Raw genomic sequence first — 21,173 nt, 5'->3', positions numbered from 1 at the left:
ATGATTTATCTGTCACCCCCTGGAGTATGATTTCTCTGTCACCCCCTAGAGTATGATTTCTCTGTTATCCCCTAGTGTATGATTAATCTGTCAACCCCTAGAGTATGATTAATCTGTCACCCTATAGGGTATGATTTATCTGTCACCCCCTAGAGTATTATTTATCTGTCACCCCCTGGAGTATGATTTCTCTGTCACCCCCTGGAGTATGATTTCTCTGTCACCCCCTAGAGTATGATTTCTCTGTTATCCCCTAGAGTATGATTAATCTGTCACCCTCTAGGGTATGATTTATCTGTCTCCCCCTAGAGAATGATTTATCTGTCAACCCCTGGATTATGATTTATCTGTCACCCCCTAGAGTATGATTGATCTGTCACCCCCTAGAATATGATTTATCTGTCACCCCCTAGAGTATGATTAATCTGTCACCCTATAGGGTATGATTTATCTGTCAACCCATGGAGTATGATTTCTCTGTCACCCCCTAGAGTATGATTTCTCTGTTATCCCCTAGAGTATGATTTATCTGTCACCCCCTAGAGTATGATTGATCTGTCACCCCCTAGAGTATGATTTATCTGTCACCCCCTAGAGTATGATTGATCTGTCACCCCCTAGAATATGATTTATCTGTCAACCCCTAGAGTATGATTAATCTGTCACCCTATAGGGTATGATTTATCTGTCAACCCATGGAGTATGATTTCTCTGTCACCCCCTAGAGGATGATTTCTCTGTTATCCCCTAGAGTATGATTTATCTGTCAACCCCTAAAGAATGATTGATCTGTCACCCCCTAGAGTATGATTTATCTGTCACCCTCTAGAGTATGATTTCTCTGTTATCCCCTAGGGTATGATTGATCTGTCACCTCCTAGAGTATGATTTCTCTGTTATCCCCTAGAGTATGATTAATCTGTCACCCTCTAGGGTATGATTTATCTGTCACCCCCTTGAATATTATTCATCTGCCACCCCCCTAGAGAATGATTGATCTGTCAATCCCTAGAGTATGATTTATATCTGTCATCCCTTAGATGAGTATTACAAATTACACGAAAAAAGAAAGAATACTGTGATGTTACAGCTCATGCAGGAACAGTAAGATAGGATGTCACGTCGTAATCAGCTCTTGACAGAGAGGTCATGTGCAAAAAATGATAGCAAACAGATTGCAGATGCTGAAAACTTTTGTTTTTAAAAGTAGTGCAGTTAATTGAAATGATGGGGAAAATATCTTCAGGAAATCATGGCAATCTCCAACCTTGGGGTGATTATTTGGTTGTCTTTCTTTTGGCACAGCCTCATGTTAGACAACTATTTGAAACAGTGCTCAGGTTGATTCTTTTCTGTCACACCCTTTAAAGTAGGGGAACTTTATATCAATAATGCTAACAGAGATAAGGCTATCCTATCTATCTAACATGAGTTGGTAATATTTAAATTGTATAAACACATGAGTTAGTTAATATTTAAATCGTATAAATACATGAGTTAGTTAATATTTAAATTGTATAAACACATGAGTTAGTTAATATTTAAATTGTATAAACACATGAGTTAGTTAATATTTAAATTGTATAAACACATGAGTTAGTTAATATTTAAATTGTATAAACACATGAGTTTAACGACTTGATGATGGATATGCAAATTAACATGAACATATTTAAACTAGTGATCATGAATGGAAATGACTTTTTACATGAAATAATATCTGAGGTCATCGTTATCAATGTTCTTAAAATGAAGCTGGATATTTGATAGGGAGGGCTACAGCACGCGACGGGACATGCTCTGCCCCTGGAGGTGTTCATTGACCACCTAAATGAAGCCAGCTTTGACACCTGGACATACCTGGAAGACGAACTGTTTCTTGTCATGCGACCAGAGCTGAGAAAGGATATTGGCCAAAATGTGTGTAACTAGCCTTTGATTGCATTGGATACCAAAAATAATTACAGAATATTGAATGGATCAATTATTGTTAATTATCCCCTGCTTTCACCAAAACGGGGGATATTATTTTGGTTTGTCTGTCTGTCAGTCATGATTCGTTTCAGTGCAATAACTACAACAAATGTTAACCAATTTTCTTCAAACTAAGTCACAAGGTTATATGCCTTAAGGGCTCGACCAAGTTCGATGACCACTTTCAGCGGACTTTTTTTGGCAGAGTTATGGCCCCTTGAATAACGAAGAACATCATTATCTGGCGTTTCTGTTCATTAACTCTCGCAAATATTATCCGATTGTCTTCAAACTTAGTAACAGGGTTCAACGCATTAAGGGCTCTGCCACATTTGGCAGAGTTATGGCCCCTTGATTAACAAAAAACATCATTATCTGCAGTTTTCTTCAAACTTGATAACAATGTTTGTGTTCCTCTGTCTTTCCACCAATCTTAGGCACTCTTTGGTTTTCGTGTGATAATTGCTGTCGATATTGTTAAGGTGTTTCAACCAAATTTCTTATGCATGCTAAGTTTGCCAACCGATGTGATTTGTGCATATTTACGGATAATCAATGAGGTATAGGGCTATTTTTTTCTTCAAGCTTCAAGCTATACATTATGTCTCAACAGCACGAAACTTACATGTTTAAACCTAACCTCAATAATGTTAACCTACAATATGTGCTGCAAGCGGAGGATATAAATTCTGCAAATTTGCTTGTTTGTATTTACAATTGCACTCAGTGATTGTTAATTTGTATTGACAATTGCGCTCAGTGAGCATTTTTTTCTTTCAAATTAAACCCAGTGAATACCAGTTTAGTGAAACGGGCTTAGTAGGAATATACTCATTGTTAGTTTTTCTTTATTTCAATTCATTTTATAATCAAGTGTGTATTGCATATAGATTTATAAGCATCGTGTGTATTGCACAATACATAGCAAATATTGTGCGATGGCGGAGACCATCTACAGTTAATTCAATTCCATAATCTTATTTTATACAGACAGGTCATGACATTATAATAAGTGGAAAAAGAAGTTGTCATAATAAAGAGCTTCTCTAGAGAAAACTTTCAGCAGATTCTTTTCAAGCATGATTTAAATGTATGAAATTATAAAAATTAGCATTTCAATAACTAAATCTTCAAAAATTTCAATCACATATTTTCAAAATATAAGGTGCCTACAGGAATTATCTTTGTATGTTTGTAACATCAAATGCTATTGTTAATTATGCTTATGCATACAAATACCTTCAGTCTTTTGGGGGTTTGTTACTTGATTTAAAAAAAAATAAAAAAATAATGTGACAGGAATATGCTGAGGAAAATTTCTTTAACCTGTTTCCGGAGATGGTGCGTCCCTGGGATTGTATGATGCTGTGGGGAACAGCCCATTCCCGCTCCACCCTACACATGGACCCCTATAATTGGACTGGTATTAGTGCAGTTCTCCAGGGACACAAAAAGTGGAAGGTGCAGTACACATATATATACATGATATAACTTGCCAACCATTTATTGTCTGAAAAAAATTAATGAAAGCATTTTACTTCATGCAAATTTCCTATATTTTAGAAGGTTTTGACTTAAAATAAAAAAAGAATAATATGAGGATGATAAAATTTAAATATGATTTTTAAACAGTGTAACAATTCTCTGATATAACCCATGCCATAGACAATACATTGTTTTGGAAACTTTGGTATCATGATACCTTAAAGGTCTGTATTGAGTTACTACCCCTATTCCACTCATAATATTATTGGGCCGCATGTTATGGTATCTATTACAATAATGCTGATAATAACAACTATAATGAGAAATGATATTTATGGACAATACCTTCAAGTAGAAATACTAAAACTGTATAGAACCTTTCAGTATACACTACTACATGTACATTGTGCATACTCATTTACGTAAAAACAAAATGAATTAAGCCGGGTAGAATTTTGAGTTTTTAGGTCATTATATTCTATAACCCTTAAAGATATGTTCTCTGTTGTGTTGAACTTGCAGATACAGTTTATTGTGAAAACAAATGTTACAGCAAAAACTATAATTAGAAGAGCATGTTACAGATAATACAAAAGGGAGGCAACCCTAGGCCTAGGCATGCTAAATATTAAAAGCAAAGGTTATTGTTAAGTATACATGTATGCTATACTGTCTACTTCAGTTGATTCCTCCTGGCCAGGACCATCTCCTGTATGTAGACCCTGAAGCTCGCTGTGGATTTCCACTCGAGTGCCGCAAATATAATAGGTGAGAATCTACATACTTAGATTTAGGAATCAGCATAAATATACTCACAGTAATCTGATTGGTAGGGATCAGTCAGGTGTCTCTTTTAAATTTCACACAGTGATCAGCCAAGATAAGTATGGGTATATACACCTTGTGGAGCTTTAATCCATGGAGAATACTCTACAGTTTTAAATGAAAATTATTAATATTTGAATTTTACTCTCAGCTCTGTACCTCTCTATATTAGGGCTACATAGATTAGGAGAAATTAATTGGTGTGCTATAACACACTGCATGCAGGAAAGGTGTGACTTTTATTGTGCTGCTGGTGACCTCTCTTTTTTCTTCAGTGTTTTACTAGTATCTGCTCTTTTAGTTTTCCATATCGTTTGATTTATAATGAGGCCTATTAACATTAACATGTAAGAGTTATAGACACCACTCTCTGATTCCTTCAGTCCCATTGATGCATTTGATGTGGATACCAAGAAATACCCACGCTTTAAACGGCTGCAAGTCCTTGAAGCAGATGTCTACTCTGGTGAAATGCTCATTATACCGACGGGCTGGTACCATCAGGTTAGTAGGACTTATATACCACATACCACATACATTTTGTACCTTTCTAAATACAACAGGAGGCCAGTCCTGAGGGGGATTCCTGGATCTGACATGAAAAGGTATAGGGTCACCTGCAGCTGGCTGACCGCATCTGTTTTCTCCAGGTGCTCTAGCTGGGTTTAAGACCCACTGCATGCTAACATTCGGGCCAGCAAGAGTGATTTATATAAGTTGAAATAACTTGTTTAATTATTGTTGTAAAATAAGTAAAGATTATATATTCTGTCTTTTCGTATTGCAGAGTTATCTGCTCTTTTGAGCAGGTGTTGATTGTTACGACATTGGTTTGTGTGAGAAAATTACGTCGTTTTCTCAAAAATTTGTGACGTTACTCTCACAAACAAACGACGTAACAATACCTGCTCACAAGAGCAGATAACTCTGCAATACGAAAAGACGGAATAACCTATCTTTCTAATGAGAAAACCAATAAACTATAAGATATGATATACCACTCACTACTATGATGAGAACATCACTTAACTTCTTATATATGTACCACATACTGCCTACCTTTCTGGTGAGAAAACCACTGAACTACTAATACCACATACTGCCTACCTTTCTGGTGAGAAAACCACTGAACTATGAAATAAGATGTACAATGTACTTACTACTAGGATGAGAAGACCACTTTACAGTGATATACCACTTACCACTTTGATGATGAGAAAACCACTGAACTATAAAATATGATATACCACTCACTACATGTACTATGATGAGAAAACCACTAAACTGTGATATGCCACCTACCACATTGATGGCGTTCAGAATTGATGATACAAAACAATATCATCAGAAAACAAATGAAATTATGGACATCTAATTATATATATAAATCAGCTAATCATGGAAGAGGTCAGATCAGTTGCGAATCAGGCAAATATATTTTTGATAGGATATGAAAAGAGAAAAAGATTCATCCACCACACTTAAGGTATATCTCAGGTTGAGGTTTCTCTGTCGTACCTCCATGGAAGGGGAAGATTCTATTAACTTTTCCTCATCGGTATACAGTACAGGTAATTTTTTTTGTGGCCATCATGTGAATGAATCTGTCATCAGGATAATGCAGGTGAACTGACTACTTATAATTACACCTAGTGACACAGTCTGTCATCAGTATAATGCCGGTCAACTTAATACTTACACCCAGTGACACAATCTCTCATCAGTATAATGCAGGTGAACTTAATACTTACACCCAGTGACACAATCTCTCATCAGTATAATGCAGGTCAACTTAAAACTAACACCCAATGACACAATTTGAAGAAACTATGTTAAAAAATTTGAACCGAAAATAGATAAAAACTTGAGATAATTATAGTTCTCACAATTGTATAAAATATAAACTGGTATTAAAGCAAGCAAGGAAAATGTCCTAAAATTAATCATCCTTGAAATTCCAGTGGTTACACTCACATAAATTCTCTGCACCCCTGGATCGTTTCCTTATTTCAGGCCTTTAACGTAGAACAGACACTGGCACTGTCACAACAGATGATGAACAGGAACAACTACCTGGCAATACTGGAGGAAATCATCAAGGCAGGGAATTTAAAGAGGAAGAAGTTACCCACTTACTTTAGTACCCTGCTCCCTCCAGATCAGGTGAGATAGATATTATTGCGGCGACTGATCTTAAGATAATAATAATAATGATATACAACATTTATATAGCGCCCTATATAACTCTGAAGTGCTTTACAACATATGGATAATAGTATTATTTATAATTGTGAAAAAAAATTGATTACAATCACCATTATACATTAAGCAAGAAGATAATCATCTCAATGTGCACATCAATGAATAAATTAAGGGTGGTAAGTACACAGTACAAATAGTCTAAAATACAGAGGTGAAGAGGTGAATTTTGGTGTTGGGCCAAGTGAGCTTATGGCATGGTGCGGCGTCCGTCGTCCGTCATCCGTCCGTCGTCCGATCATCGTCAACATTTTACTTTAAACAACTTCTTCTGAATAACCAAGACGCATAGGGTGATGATATTTGGCCAAAAACATGCTGGGATGAAGGGGTACCAAGTTTGTTCAAATAAATGACCTTCATCCATTTTCAAGGTCACAGGGGGTCAAATATGTTAAATTCTTTAAACAACTTCTTCTGCATAACTAAGAGGCATAGGGTGATGAAATTTTGCCAGTAACATGCTGGGATGAAGGGGGACCAAGTTTGTTCAAATACATGACCTTGACTTATATTCTAGGTCACAGGGGTCAAATATGTTAAATTCTTTAAACAACTTCTTCTGAATAACCAAGAGGCCTAGGGTGATGATATTTGGCGAAAAACATGCTGGGATGAAGGGCGACCAATTTTGTCCAAATAAATGACCTTGATTTATTTTCAAGGACACATGGGTCACATATGTTTAAAACCTTTTAACAACTTCTTCTGACTAACCAAGAGGCCTAGGGTGATGATATTTGGCCAAAAACATGCTGGGATGAAGGGGGACCAAGTTTGTTCAAATACATGACCTTGACTTATATTCTAGGTCACAGGGGTCAAATATGGTTAAAACATTTAAACAACTTCTTCTGAATAACCAATAGGCCTAGGGTGCCTTAATTTGGCCAGTAACATGCTGGGATGAATGGCTACCAAGTCTGTTTAAATAAATGACCTTGATTGATATTCAAGGTCACAGGGGTCAAATATGTTTAAAACATTTAAACAACCTCTTCTGAATAACCAATAGGGCTTGGGTGCATACATTTGGCCAGTAACATGTTGGGATAAATGGCTACCAAGTTTGTTCAAATAAATGACCTTGGTTTATATTCAAGGTCACAGAGGTCAAATATGTTTAAAACCTTTAAACGACTTCTTCTGAATAACCAAGAGGCCTAGGGTGTTAAATTTGGCCAGTAACATGCTGGGATAAAGGGCTACAAAGTTTGTTTAAATGAATGACCTTTACCCATATTCAAGGTCACAGGGGTCAAATATGTTAAAAACCTTTCAACAACTTCTTTTGAATAACCAAGAGGCCTAGGGTGATGATATTTGGCCAGTAACGTGCTTGGATGAAGGGCTACCAGGTTTGTTCAAAAGAATGACCTTCAACCATAATCAAGGTCACAAGGAGCAAATATGTTCAAAATATTTAAAGAACTTCTTCTGAATAACCAAAAAGCTCAGGATGTTGATATTTAGTCAGTAGCATGCTGGGATCAAGGACTACTATGTTTGTTAAAGTGAATGACTTTGAATTATATTCAAGGTCACAGGGGTTAAATTTGTTTAAAATCTTAAAAAGACCTCTTCTGAATAACCATGGGTCCCAGGATGTTGATACTTTGCAAGTTGCATCCTGAGATGAAAGGCTATAAAATGTATTTAACATAATGACTTTGTTCGATTTTCAATAATAGGGGTGAAATGTTTAAAAAAAATATAACAGGTTCTTTTGAATGAATTTTAATCATAAATACTGATATTTTGCCTGTAGCTTTATTTTAGATCACTTTTAAGGATACAAGTGTGAGATTTATACCAGGTGAGCGATGCAGGCCCATTGGGCCTCTTGTTTGCACTAACTATTTAATTTTGTTATCCCCCGCTTTCACCGAAACGGGGAATATTAATATGGGTCTGTCTGGCCGTCTGTCTGTTTGTCTGTCACGCTTCGTTTCAATAACTACAACAACTATAAACCGATTTTCTTCAAACTTGGTCACAGGGTTAAATGCCTTAAGGGCTCAGCCAAGTTGGATGGCCACTTTCAGCAGACCCCATTTGGCGGAGTTATGGCCCCTTGAATAATGAAAAACATCATTATCTGCCTCGCTTCGTTTCCGTACAATAACTACAACAAATATTAACCGATTTTCTTCAAACTTGGTCACAGGGTTTAAATGCCTTAAGGGCTCAGCCAAGTGCAATGGCCACTTTCAACAGACCTCATTTGACGGAGTTATGGTCCATTGAATAATGAAAAACATCATTATCTGCCGAGCTTCGTTTCCGTGGAATAACTACGACAAATTTTAACCGATTTTCTTCAAACTTGGTCACAGGGTTTAAATGCCTTAAGGGCTCAGCCAAGTGCAATGGCCACTTTCAACAGACCTCATTTGACGGACTTATGGTCCATTGAATACTGAAAAACATCATTATTTGCCGAGCTTCGTTTCCGTTGAATAACTACGACAAATTTTAACCGACTTTCTTCAAACTTGGTCACAGGGTTAAATGCCTTAAGGGCTCGACCAACTTCGATGACCACTTTCAGCAGACTTTATTTAGTGGATCGAGTTATGGTCCCTTGCATAACGAAAAATGTCATTATCTGCTGCGCTTCGTTTCCGTGCAATGACTACAACAAATGTTAACCGATTTTCTTCAAATTTGGTTTGATTTTGATGAAAATTGGTGTATAGGGATATTAGGGGACTGCGAAGTCAACCTCATAGGTTTCATTGCCATAGCAACCACACGGAGGCTTCTGATTGGTCGAAATTTAGATATTGTTCGATTTTGATGAAAATTGATGTATAGGGGTATTAGGGGACTGCACATTCAATCGCATATGTTTCATTGCCATAGCAACTACACACAGGATTCAGATTAGTTGCAATTTAGAAATTACTCAATTTCACTCAAATTTAGTATGTACTATGGCAATGCGATCCTTTTCTGATGCATCTTTGCGACTACAGGGGCAGTTCGGGGGACATCTGTAATGGTCCCCCATCACAATTAGTACTTGTTGCTGTAGATATTGTTAAGATGTTTCAACCAAATTCCTTATGCACATCCAACTCATGCGAAGTTTGCCAACCGATGTGATTGGTGCATATCTACGGATAATCAATGAGGTATAGGGCTTTTTTTTTCTTCTTCAAGTTTCAAGCTATACATTATGTCTCAACAGCACGATACTCACATGTTTAAACCTAACCTCAATAATGTTAACCTTCAATATGTCCTGCAAGCGTGGGGATATAAATTCCATGAATTTGCTTGTTAAAACTGATGAGAGATTTACCATAAAATTCTGCTTTTATTTCTTCCAAGGTGAAAGTGTTGATGTCACTCCTCCCTAAAAAGGTGCTACAGCACGGTCACGACGTCACAAAGGACATATTGGAACAAATCAAGAAAACTAAGGACAATCAAAATAAAGTCAAATCAGGGCTAGAGGATGGACAGGAAAACATGTCTATTTGGGTATGAAGTCAGGGCTAGAGGACAGCCAGGAAAACATGTCTATTTGGGTATGAAGTCAGAGCTAGAGGACATCCAGGAAAATATGTCTATTTGGGTATGAAGGCAGGGCTAGTGGACAGCCAGGAACACATGTATATTTGGGTATGAAGTCAGAGCTAGAGGACAGCCAGGAAAATATGTCTATTTGGGTATGAAGTCAGGGCTAGTGGACAGCCAGGAACACATGTATATTTGGGTATGAAGTCAGAGCTAGAGGACAGCCAGGAAAATATGTCTATTTGGGTATGAAGTCAGGGCTAGTGGACAGCCAGGAAAACATGTATATTTGGGTATGAAGTCAGAGCTAAAGGACAGCCAGGAAAACATCATGTATATTTGGGTATGAAGTCAGGGCTAAAGGACAGCCAGAAAAACATGTCTATTTGGGTATAAAGTCAGGGCTAGAGGACAGCCAGGAAAACATGTATATTTGGGTATGAAGTCAGAGCTAGAGGACAGCCAGGAAAACATATATATTTGGGTATGAAGTCAGAGCTAGAGGACAGCCAGGCAAACATGTATATTTGGGTATGAAGTCAGAGTAGAAGACAGCCAGGAAAACATGTCTATTTGGGTATGAAGTCAGAGCTAAAGGACAGCCAGGAAAACATGTATATTTGGGTATGAAGTCAGTGCTAGAGGACAGCCAGAAAAATTTGTCTATTTGGGTATGAAGTCAGAGCTAGAGGACAGCCAGGAAAACATGTCTATTTGGGTATGAAGTCAGAGCTAGAGGACAGCCAGGAAAATATGTCTATTTGGGTATGAAGTCAGGGCTAAAGGACGGTTCTGAAACTGTGTCAAGAAAGTTTGCCCATAAATGTGTATGAATAACAGCAAATATCAACATGTCTTATCAATTGTTTTTTTTATTCATTCCAGCAAGTTAATTATGTAATTATTTGATCTCCAAAGATGTCTCATATTTCCATGTTGTTTGTTAGAGACTGTTGTTTGGAATGTACTTTTTGTGTAGGTATTCTTTGTAATTCCATCGCATTAATTGTCAAATACTTATTTGATCTCCAATAATGTCTTACAGATTTTAGCTCGCCTATTCGGAGAAAAGGGTTAGTTAATGAGATTTTAGCTCGCCTATTCGGAGAAAAGGGTTAGTTAATGTAGTGAAACTGGCATCAGCATCCCACTTACTGAGGTTTAAGTTCTTGGGCAAGTTTTTTCCAGACAGAGTTGGACCACCACCATCAGTGGGCTGTTGTCTATTATAAGGTTGAAGTATTTATATGTAGTGTTAGCAGTGTGCTGAACCAATACTTTCATATTTTAGGGGCCAAATCAGCTTAACCGGACCTGGTTAAAGTTTTGGGGCAAGTTTGCATGTGCAGTGTTGGATTGGTCACCACCATCAATACGCTGTTGACTACATCACGTTGTCTGGTCATCTCTTCTTTTGAAATGCACAACATGTTAAGGTACAGCAAAACCTTGTTATATTGCCACCATTTGTTTCAAAGAAATATTGGCATTATAAAGGGGTTTGGCAATGAATTGAGGGAAACGTATGAAGGAATTCTTAATAAAAACATAATTAAGGGACCTGAAATATGTTGGCGGTAAGCGAGGTGGCAAATAAAATAAAGGACCTTATATCAAGGTTTTTACGTGTTTCTATTGATATTTTCCATCTTACAACATATTTCACCAATAGGCGAGCTATATTGCTGTTCTCCAACAGCTCTTGTTTCTGTTGTTTGCTACAGACAAATTGTTTGGAATTCCAGGTACAGTTTATTTGGGTTTTCTTTGTTATCAATGTTTTAGAAACTATCTTGAATGCATATATTATGTATTTTGTCGTTTTTAAAAGTAATCGGGCATTAAAAGCAGGCCCTGGTACCGGTGATACTGTCCGTCCACAGCGTATATGCTGGTCAACTTGACCCTAACAGATTTAGATGATTTTATGTTTTCTTATTAAAGTTTGAACTTGGTTTAGTGAGCCGTATGTGTTGTTGATAAACTTGAAGTATGGTTTACATTCCAAATTATTGATTTGTTTAAATTATTGTCAGATTTGCTATTTATTTATAGGAAAACAAGTTCAATTAAGCTTTACATTTTTTATTTAAATGTATATATAGTTATCAGGAATACCTAGATATGTGCATATAAAGGTTTACCGCTACAGTTGCAGTTCATGGGCAAATGAAAGACGTACAGTTATTCATGACAAATACATGTACATGTAGTTCTTGGGCCGGTTTCATATGTCAGTGTTATACACTAAAAACTCATGAAGAAGATTTATATTGATGGGTATACATGTAACCTACAGGTAATATGTACTGTGATAGATAGTACACCAAAATACAGGTACTGTAGGATATTATAGAGATTAGTTTTTGAGATAAATTTGCAGGAAATGAGAATTTAAAGATATTATGTATGGTAAAATACATATCTGATGACCAGTATAGAAGTAAACAAAGTTTTTATTCAGTATTACACATTTTTTGGTAGCAAAAATGCATGTCCAGCAGAGGTGTACAAAAAATATAACAAAATGTCACTGTATGCACAACATGTACCACACAAATTAATACTGTAGTGGATAGCACTGTACCACTACATGTGCAATAATATGTCGCTTAATTTGTACCTTTTTTTGAAGTTGTCTATGATATTAGGTTTTCAAGTGATTTATTTATACAAGGGGAGCCTTGTACATAAACATAGAATGGTCTGTGATGAGTGATATGCGCATACTATTTGTATGTTTATATTAATGCCTTTGTTTTTATGAAGGCTGTGTTTGTTCATATCTTAATAATGTCCCCCCCCCCTGCCCTTACAAAAGTACCTGAAAATAGACTCGTAATGAAGAGGGATAGAACCAACGACCTGGTTGTCTGCTGTGGTAAGTAGGTATAGTTGTAGGAATCAAACATGGCTACCCACTGGTATTCAGTAGAGTTTTATCACGGTAAATACAAAGGAGGTATAAGAGTGAGCTTCTACATCTAGATTCCGTAGTTTTATTATCGGTTTTAACACATAATGTACTGTACATGTTATCCAGTGAATATACCAATGTCATATTTTTTTGCGTATTAACCTATGTAATATGACCTATCAGCCCTGTGATTGGTTGTAAGCTTCAATTGTTTCACGTTTCATAAATCTCATATGAAATGGAAACTCATGTAAGATCCTATATGTATGTTTTGAATACATGTAGCTACATCTAGGCTAGTCACCAGCTTGATGACGGCTATCCAACTACACTGTAGTTGAAAACATGTTAAACAAAAATAAAACTAGGGAAGCTAGATGTGGAAGCTCCTGTCTATATATCCTTTGTATTACACAAATATTTACATCAAATATTTATGTTTTGTATTTGATGTCGATTTTCACTAAATGGAACAACCTGTCCCTGTATCTCCAGTGTAATGTTTATGACGTTATAATAACCTGTCAATCATCATACCAGAGTTCTAGGCCCACATTGATGAAGTAACGTTCTCATGCTCAAGCATGGATTCTGTGCTCAAACCAACTTTCTTGTTCATATGTAACTTGCTTCAATCATGTCAAACAACCAAATAGCCATGTTTTAAGATTGAAAACAGTATTCAGCTTTAAGTCTCTTCAAAGGTTTTCCAAATCATTGACAACATTTTTTTTTTTTATTAATTTATTACGGGAACACGATTAGGCTTGAGCGCAAAATCCGTGCTTGAGCATGGGAAGGGTTCATGAATATGTGCCCAGGTCCCATTACTGACACCAAGCTTAATTTGTTAATTTTGTATTGTAGCCATGCAGAACAAACCTAGATATTTGAAGTTTCACATGATTATCATTTCACATGGCATAAAATACCTGCCAGTTTTTGTGATGGTGCATCATCTATCCATTTGGCATAGTTTTTTTCTCTCAAACAGCTTGATCTTGTTAAGATCCTTACGACATGAAGCATTGGTATAGGGTTTGAAGTTTCCTGGGGTGGAGTACTACCTAATTTGTTCAGGTGAACGACCTCATAAGTTAAAAATACATCTTTGAAAAGATCCATATGTTCAAATGAATGATTTTAACCCTTTTGCTGGATCACAGGTGGTAAGTGTACATCACCATTATTTGTGTGATATAGGTGACAGAGTATATATCGCACTAGTCACTAAAAGTTTCACTGCTTATGCGCGATATCAAACTATACAAAGTTCTATTAAGTTTGTAAAATTACTTGTGATCTTGCACCAATTTGAAGGCCACAGATTCGAGATGTATTTTCCAACACCATTTGGCAACAGGTGAATGATACAGGTCAGTTTGGCCCCTTTGGTTTATGGGAAACATGATGTCTCTCCTTTTGTTTTTGAAGATCGAGTTCCAAGTTACTGTTGCCTTTTTGAATTGACAAATGTTTATATCCTGGTTTGTCTATGTGTTTTGATGCTGTTTTTCTCTATTTTACTACATGTATAGCTAGTAACTTAATTTAGCAACGTTTATTTTAAGAGTTTTTATATTTTCATGAAAAAATGTGTTTCACATCAAGGACAGTCACCTTTGTTCACCAAGATCTGAAACTTCTCTGATTTACCTACAAAGTTTCAATGAGTTTAATAATATAGCAACATATTGTCTTGTGTAAAACTATTCACCCTTTTCCCCATCCCTAAAGGAGAGAGAAAAGTTTACCACAAAGCATTTAATCTTCTGATTGTAAAAGTTACGAGTTTTGATTACTCGGGAAATCCTATAATATCTGTCTCTTTAACTCTGGAAAGCACTCTTTTTAATGTGTTTTATCAAGTTTTATTGACACTGTATTTTATTCTTAAGTGATTCTACAAACCTTCAAACGTGTCACAATAACTTGACAATAATCCTTTCACCACTCACTCAGGTAAACCATAATTGACTAATTTAAATTAATAGTAAAACTTATGTTATAGTGTAAAGAATCTGTTTCATCCATTAATTCAGCATTTTGTTTTTATTATAAACTGTCAGTTGTGTGCTTTTTAAACCCCTTGATTCTGTAACATAGTCAATGTTTGAAATATTTATTTTATCATATTTGTTTTGTCATACATGTACTCTGTATTTTCAGTTCAATATGTTTTCATTACCATGTTTTATTGGGTTGTTTTCTCAGTTGTATCATTGATATTTGTTTGTTCTTTAATTCTAGTCAAGCTTTTGAAAAGTATGTTTTACAAATTCATGTCATTCTGCATAATGTTAACATTCCAAAACTATAGTAATTCTTACACTACTATGTACATGATGTATGAATGATTCCCTCATTGATAAGCAAATACAAATAAAGCACAGCGCCAATTTCTGGTGTAAGGCGAGGAAACGTGGCATCAGGGTAACAAAATATCACATCGTTAGATGGATCAATATCGATCGGATTAAAATCATCTGTTACATGGCGTAGTACGAAGTTAACGAAGCCATGTAACATATGATTTTAATCAGATTGGATCAATATTTTCTCATAGCTGCATGGTACTCTAACCCTTTCACCACTGTAGGTTGTAATGGACTCATCCAGATCAATGCATGGTAGAGTCTACTAAAGTTCCATAGGGGTGAAAGGTTAAGTTTATCATTTTATCAGGAGTTTATTTTCCGTTACTTTATTGGTGCTTTTGTTTCACTTTTGTATGCCAGTTAATCTAAAAAATTGGCCAAGCCTTAAAAACATTGCAACTGCAAGAGCTGTTTGCATGAAAAAAAAACTACAAAATTGAAAACCTAGGAAAATATATTTCACAGTAGACAAAGTTCAGGAATGAAATTTCTTATATTGATATGGACATATTTCAGGAATCAAATTTCATCAGTGATAAGTCTTATTCAATGGTAACATAATATGTACATTTTTATTATCAGCGATATTTCATACTTAAATATTTGTTAAAATCAAATATATTTGGTAGTTAAAACATTGTCCCAGGCAGGGAGAGATGTGTTGTTTAGTAGGTAGTTTACTTGAAGTGATGTTGCTTTTGGATCAGTAAGCCTGTACATTGTGTACTGTACTTCTTGTTTTATGGAAGGTTACTATGCAATCATAGTACCGAAATTATCAATCTGTACCCGATCCATGCATTAACTCATTCACCCCTGAAAACACATTTGAACTCTTCCAATTAAGAGATTGAAATTTCAGGGGTAAAGGAGTTAAACAACCTTGTAAACATCATACTTCTCCAGCGATAAGTCCATACTCAACCTGACCTATTTATACAGATGTTTTATAGGTATGGGCTCAACTTGAATTATCCCATTTCTTCTTCACTTCTGTTGTCTGTGACTGATCATCAGAGTGCCATAACATGTTTCAGATTGATCAGGGAGACACAATAAAGATATGGAAGATTGCTACTACTTGATCTGGTCTATTGTATAGAGGAGTAGGGCACCAATGTTTTATTTTTTGTTGTACATGTATACAAAATATTTGAACTTGTATGATTTAATTATTTTATACCTACACATTTTTCTAATAAAAATTATCAGTTTTTTCCTTGTAACACCAATTACATTGTAGCTTGTATATGATTGTGTGAAGGGTCACAAGTCATAAAACTAAGTACAAGTACTTACTAGAAATGGATTTGATATATTTTTACATTATTTTGTACTGTTTCATATAATAATAAAATAATTCATTGTACACATTGTGTCGTGATTTTTTCCTGACCTGGCGGGAAGGGTCAAGCATGTAGCATCTATATCTTAAATGAGGCATTTAGAACATATACAGTAAGAATTTGTTCTTAAATTGGCTGCCTTGGAGATTTTCTGGTGCTAAACCCTATTCCTACTAAATGGTTGTACGAGTTACCAGTTGGTGTGACCATTTAGGGTGGAGGAAAGGGGACCCTAAAGATTGTTTTTATGTACACTAAGCTTTACTACTTCAAAACGTATCCATATACTCACTAAATAAGTGACAAATTCATTCATTCTACAAGGAATGGCACCTGGGTCCATCCTCATACCAATGACTTAGTCCCTGCATGATATCTTTGAAATAACCAAGAACCTTGGTGTAAGTTTAATTACAATTTTTTTTGGAGGACACTGATCAGCCCCAGGGTGCGGCCCCTGGTTGTAACCCCATCCCATAACCATTTACGTACTGTAATTGTTTGGCATGGAGAAAAAAAATGTCTATTTCATATAGGATCAGCCAGTCGCTGGGGATTTATTCCCAAGGCCATAACATTAATCAGTTGATATTCCATCCTATAAGTATATATACCATTGCTAGGCATGGGGAGGCAAAAGAATCATGCTACCAGGATTGGTCCCTGGGTCAGTCTCTCCCTTAGTGAGAAGGACCAAGAGTTATTACATGGAAACCATTAAGGTTCCATCCTATAACCACAAATATGTATATATATAATTGTTAGGCATGAAGAGACAAACGCATTATTGCTACATGTAATAGGATAATTTACCTCTGGGTCTAACCTAATTGCTGATGATTTAGTATCTGGCCATGGGTCATAAAATACACCATATATAAATAAAAAGCCTAATATATTCATGCCAACATGATTCGTCTCTGGGTATGTCTAGTACCTTACTCATTCATTGAAACAGTTAAGATTCGCCCCCTTTAAGAATAGAAACCATATTGCTAGGCATGGATAGACAAAACGCTCAAGTTTTGGATTCTGGATACGTACATGTAGTTCCAAATTTCATAAGCAGCCATATACGCATATATATATGATGTCAACCTACTTTTAAAGCTTGCTTGGTCCTCTGAACCTGGGAATTAACGGTTGTTGTGTAAGGGACTGAAGTGCAATGCCCGAAAATTAAAGTGAAAACATATTTTGTTGGAACACTTGATATTTTTCCTTCGTGTTTTTTTGCCGAATTTCTAAGAAGCATCATTGAGGAAATATAAATCAAATGTTATATGCAGTTAGGGTGTTGCCTTCCATGGTTCTTAAACACACAGTAACAAAAATACAGATATTGAAGCATAGCTTTCTGTTACATCATTGTATGGTCAAATGTCTGGAGTAATCTCGGACGTTGCGATCTTTTATTTCCCGTCAAAGCATTCATCTATACAAATATAGTTTGAAACTGGATCCTGGAATTGCAACTCCTCATCGTCTCTTCGTCGTTCGTAAATATTAGTACCATCTTCTGGAACTACTTCTCGGTGGTACCCGGATGTATTTCTACGCGCTCCTTCGAATTCTCTCTATGTGGTAGACATGTGGAGAACAAATGCCAAACGGTATGTAACTTTGTTGTGGACAACTCGTACACATTTTACACCTTTCTGTGCAAATGCTTCACTGGTCATTTGTCTGATGACGGTGACAGTGTACATACCGTACAATCATTGAAACGTCACATAGAAACTCTTATTGGTTGTGTAAAAAGACCATTTCATAAACCTAACGTTACCAACCTGAGGAAGATGTTTAAAAAAACAGGTATGTCACTTTAATTTACCGCCTGCAGGTTGTGTTCAGGAAGCTTACTCTATGCTGCTCCTCGGAATCCTGTAAAGAACAGTTAAAACTCGCATTCCTATCAAAAATATTAAAGTGTTGTTATAATGGTTGTCTGGCTTAATTACGGTACTACTGTAAGTACTTAAACGCCCCCCCCCCCCCCCCCTTCCCCTGTTTAGAAGCAAAATGTGAAGTCATCTGTATATCATCCGTGAACTCAATATACACGTGTAAGTGTGTAAGTAAAAAGTTCCTCAGATGGACTTTTAATTGATCTTAATACGTCTCCTGTAATTACATATTAGCGTAACACATTCATCATTGAGGCCTTTGTATCTATTATCCCTGACACGAACCATATGGACCGAAACTAAGATTCCATTTGATTTGATGCTTCGTGTATTATGTCCTCTCAAGGTGAATTTTATACAGGATCATCAACACCTTCCAAATATACAAATGTACTTTTATACCATTTCCCGCCCACAAATTACAATGTACAGGTTTTTAGCTCCAGTTTGATAATGAAGGGACTGGCCCTCGCAGAGACGTATAATATAACACTATGCGTCATATTTTGTCAGATTTTTTTTCTTCACAGAGACGTAGACATGTATATGTACATGTATTATACACGTCTCTGGTCTACACTGGGAGCAAATATCAAAATTAGTGTCGCGTCGACATCAGTTTCCTCTGATGCGTCCTAGTATTTTCCCGTCAGATACCCTGATTCGATACGCCTATTTTGAATCGACTACAGATATATTTGGTGAACCCAGAGACGTATAAAGCCAGTGAGTGTATATATATACGTAAGGAACGACAACTCTGAAGAGATTGCACCACCAAAGAGATATCATTCATCATACATAATCTGTGATTTATATTTGACTGCTGATAGTATCATTTTCTTCTTCTTAGGCTTCCTGGACGTTTAATAAAAGCCATACAGCTCAATTAACGCACGGGGTAATAAGATAAACAAAATACGGTGATTGTTGTACAAGATACCAGAGACGTATAATACAGAATTTTTATTTATAGAGTCGTATATGTTGTAGTGGGAACATTAGCTCTGTAGAGCTATTATTACGACAAAAAAAGGTATATAAACAGGATATATAAGACAACATGCAGAAAACAAACAGGCATATAGCAAGGTTTATACACACACTGACAAGATTTTTTTAAATCACAGCATGCAGTAATTAAAAACTTGGCACGTACAGAACAAAGTATACATAAAAATCTATATTAAAATTGATGCTGCACAAAAGATTCGTGACACATGCTCACAAACTAAGAAACCATGGTTCAGTGTATACATAAATGCCAATATGGCATGAGTTAAAAAAATGACCTAATATAATTTATGCTAATATAGCATAAACTAAAAGATGATTTGACAAGCATTGAGTAAGTCATACAATGCGTAAATAAGAGCACTAATAAAAAAATGAAAGGAAGTAAAAGCATAGAAGCATGGTATCACAAGACATGGTATCACAAATGCAAGACATGGTAAAAACTAAGTATAGAAATGATGAAAAAGGTTGGAACAAACAAACACGACTAGTTACATATGGCACAGTAACACAACTGGCTGTACCAAGTGTGCAGTAGTCTGGGAAAGCTCTGGACATTTTCTACTTACCTCAATTCATTCGGCAAAATGATCCACACTTGGGCAGCCTCAAAGCGAAAAGACTTTTTTCCGTACCTTGTTGTGTTAACTCTGGGTACCTGAATGGTGTTCTCTTGCCTGAAATTATATTTAACATTATTTTTAACAATCAAATCATTTAAAAATTCTGGAGCTAACCCATTTAAAATTGTAAAGACTTCGAACTGTAGCCATAGTCTTATTCATTCTAACAACGTGTAAAAATGTGAGGTTGTTTCTGCGTAAAATATCTAACACAGGTGAGGTAAAATCGTTTTCAATAAAACGCAGAGCTCTTTCCTGTATCTTTTCCATCTTACGAGTGTTTCTGAGGCTACAAAAATGCCAGGCTAGGGTAATTGAAATTAGATGAAATAAAAGATTTAAAAATGGTGATCTTTCCCTTGTTGGTAAGATTATTTCCAATTCTTTTTAAAATAGCTAGTTGTTTGGAGGCCTTTCTAAAGATCCTAGATACATGGTCATCAAATTTCAATAAATAGTCAATCTCCACACCTAGCAGAGTAACACTATTTTTACAATCAATTACCTGGTCTCCAATAGAAAAGGATTTAATGTTGTCACAGGATTTTTACAATGTGATATATATGTTTTCATTTTAATTTCATTTTTTTGAATTGGTAAAATAATATGCATTAGATAAATAAAATCAATAGGAATTACATTTTAAACATGAATCATATATATAATATTATTGCGGGGCCGGACCGGAACTACTAAGGTCGGAACGAGAACGACCAGCCGTTTTCGTTCAACTGGTCGGACAACTGTTGTTCGTTTATTAAATAATGTCGGACCTAATTAATCTGATGCTGCTTTCCGACGAGCTTTGACAAAGCCTGCATAAATATTTGCAGGTCCGCCAAAATGAATGCCCGAATGTTACATTTAAAAACGGACAAAGCGGTTGTTCATTACGAGGCTCTTCCGGACGTTACAAC

General features: G+C 36.0%; 1 protein-coding gene across 2 annotated transcripts in view; it reads left to right on the top strand.

The window, feature by feature from the left end:
* Positions 1-11,678, top strand: part of LOC110457977 (F-box protein At1g78280-like) — a 36,873-nt gene extending 25,195 nt beyond the window's left edge. Inside the window, exons 5-10 of one of the 2 annotated variants that reach the window (XM_021509611.1) lie at positions 1,771-1,920; positions 3,313-3,435; positions 4,142-4,227; positions 4,668-4,788; positions 6,298-6,447; positions 9,880-11,678. In XM_021509611.1, the coding sequence (XP_021365286.1) occupies positions 1,771-1,920; positions 3,313-3,435; positions 4,142-4,227; positions 4,668-4,788; positions 6,298-6,447; positions 9,880-10,038 (789 nt within the window). In that variant the 3' untranslated portion in view covers positions 10,039-11,678. Of the gene's footprint in view, positions 1-1,770; positions 1,921-3,273; positions 3,436-4,141; positions 4,228-4,667; positions 4,789-6,297; positions 6,448-9,879 lie in introns of both variants that reach the window. The other variant, XM_021509532.1, reaches the window with a different exon arrangement.
* The last annotated feature ends 9,495 nt before the right edge of the window (positions 11,679-21,173 follow it).

Source organism: Mizuhopecten yessoensis, unplaced genomic scaffold (genome assembly GCF_002113885.1).
Source record: "Mizuhopecten yessoensis strain PY_sf001 unplaced genomic scaffold, ASM211388v2 scaffold179, whole genome shotgun sequence".
Classification (NCBI taxonomy): Eukaryota; Metazoa; Mollusca; class Bivalvia; order Pectinida; family Pectinidae; genus Mizuhopecten; species Mizuhopecten yessoensis.
The sequence above is the reverse complement of the archived record's forward strand: the minus strand, read 5'-3'. Positions and strand labels throughout refer to the sequence as shown.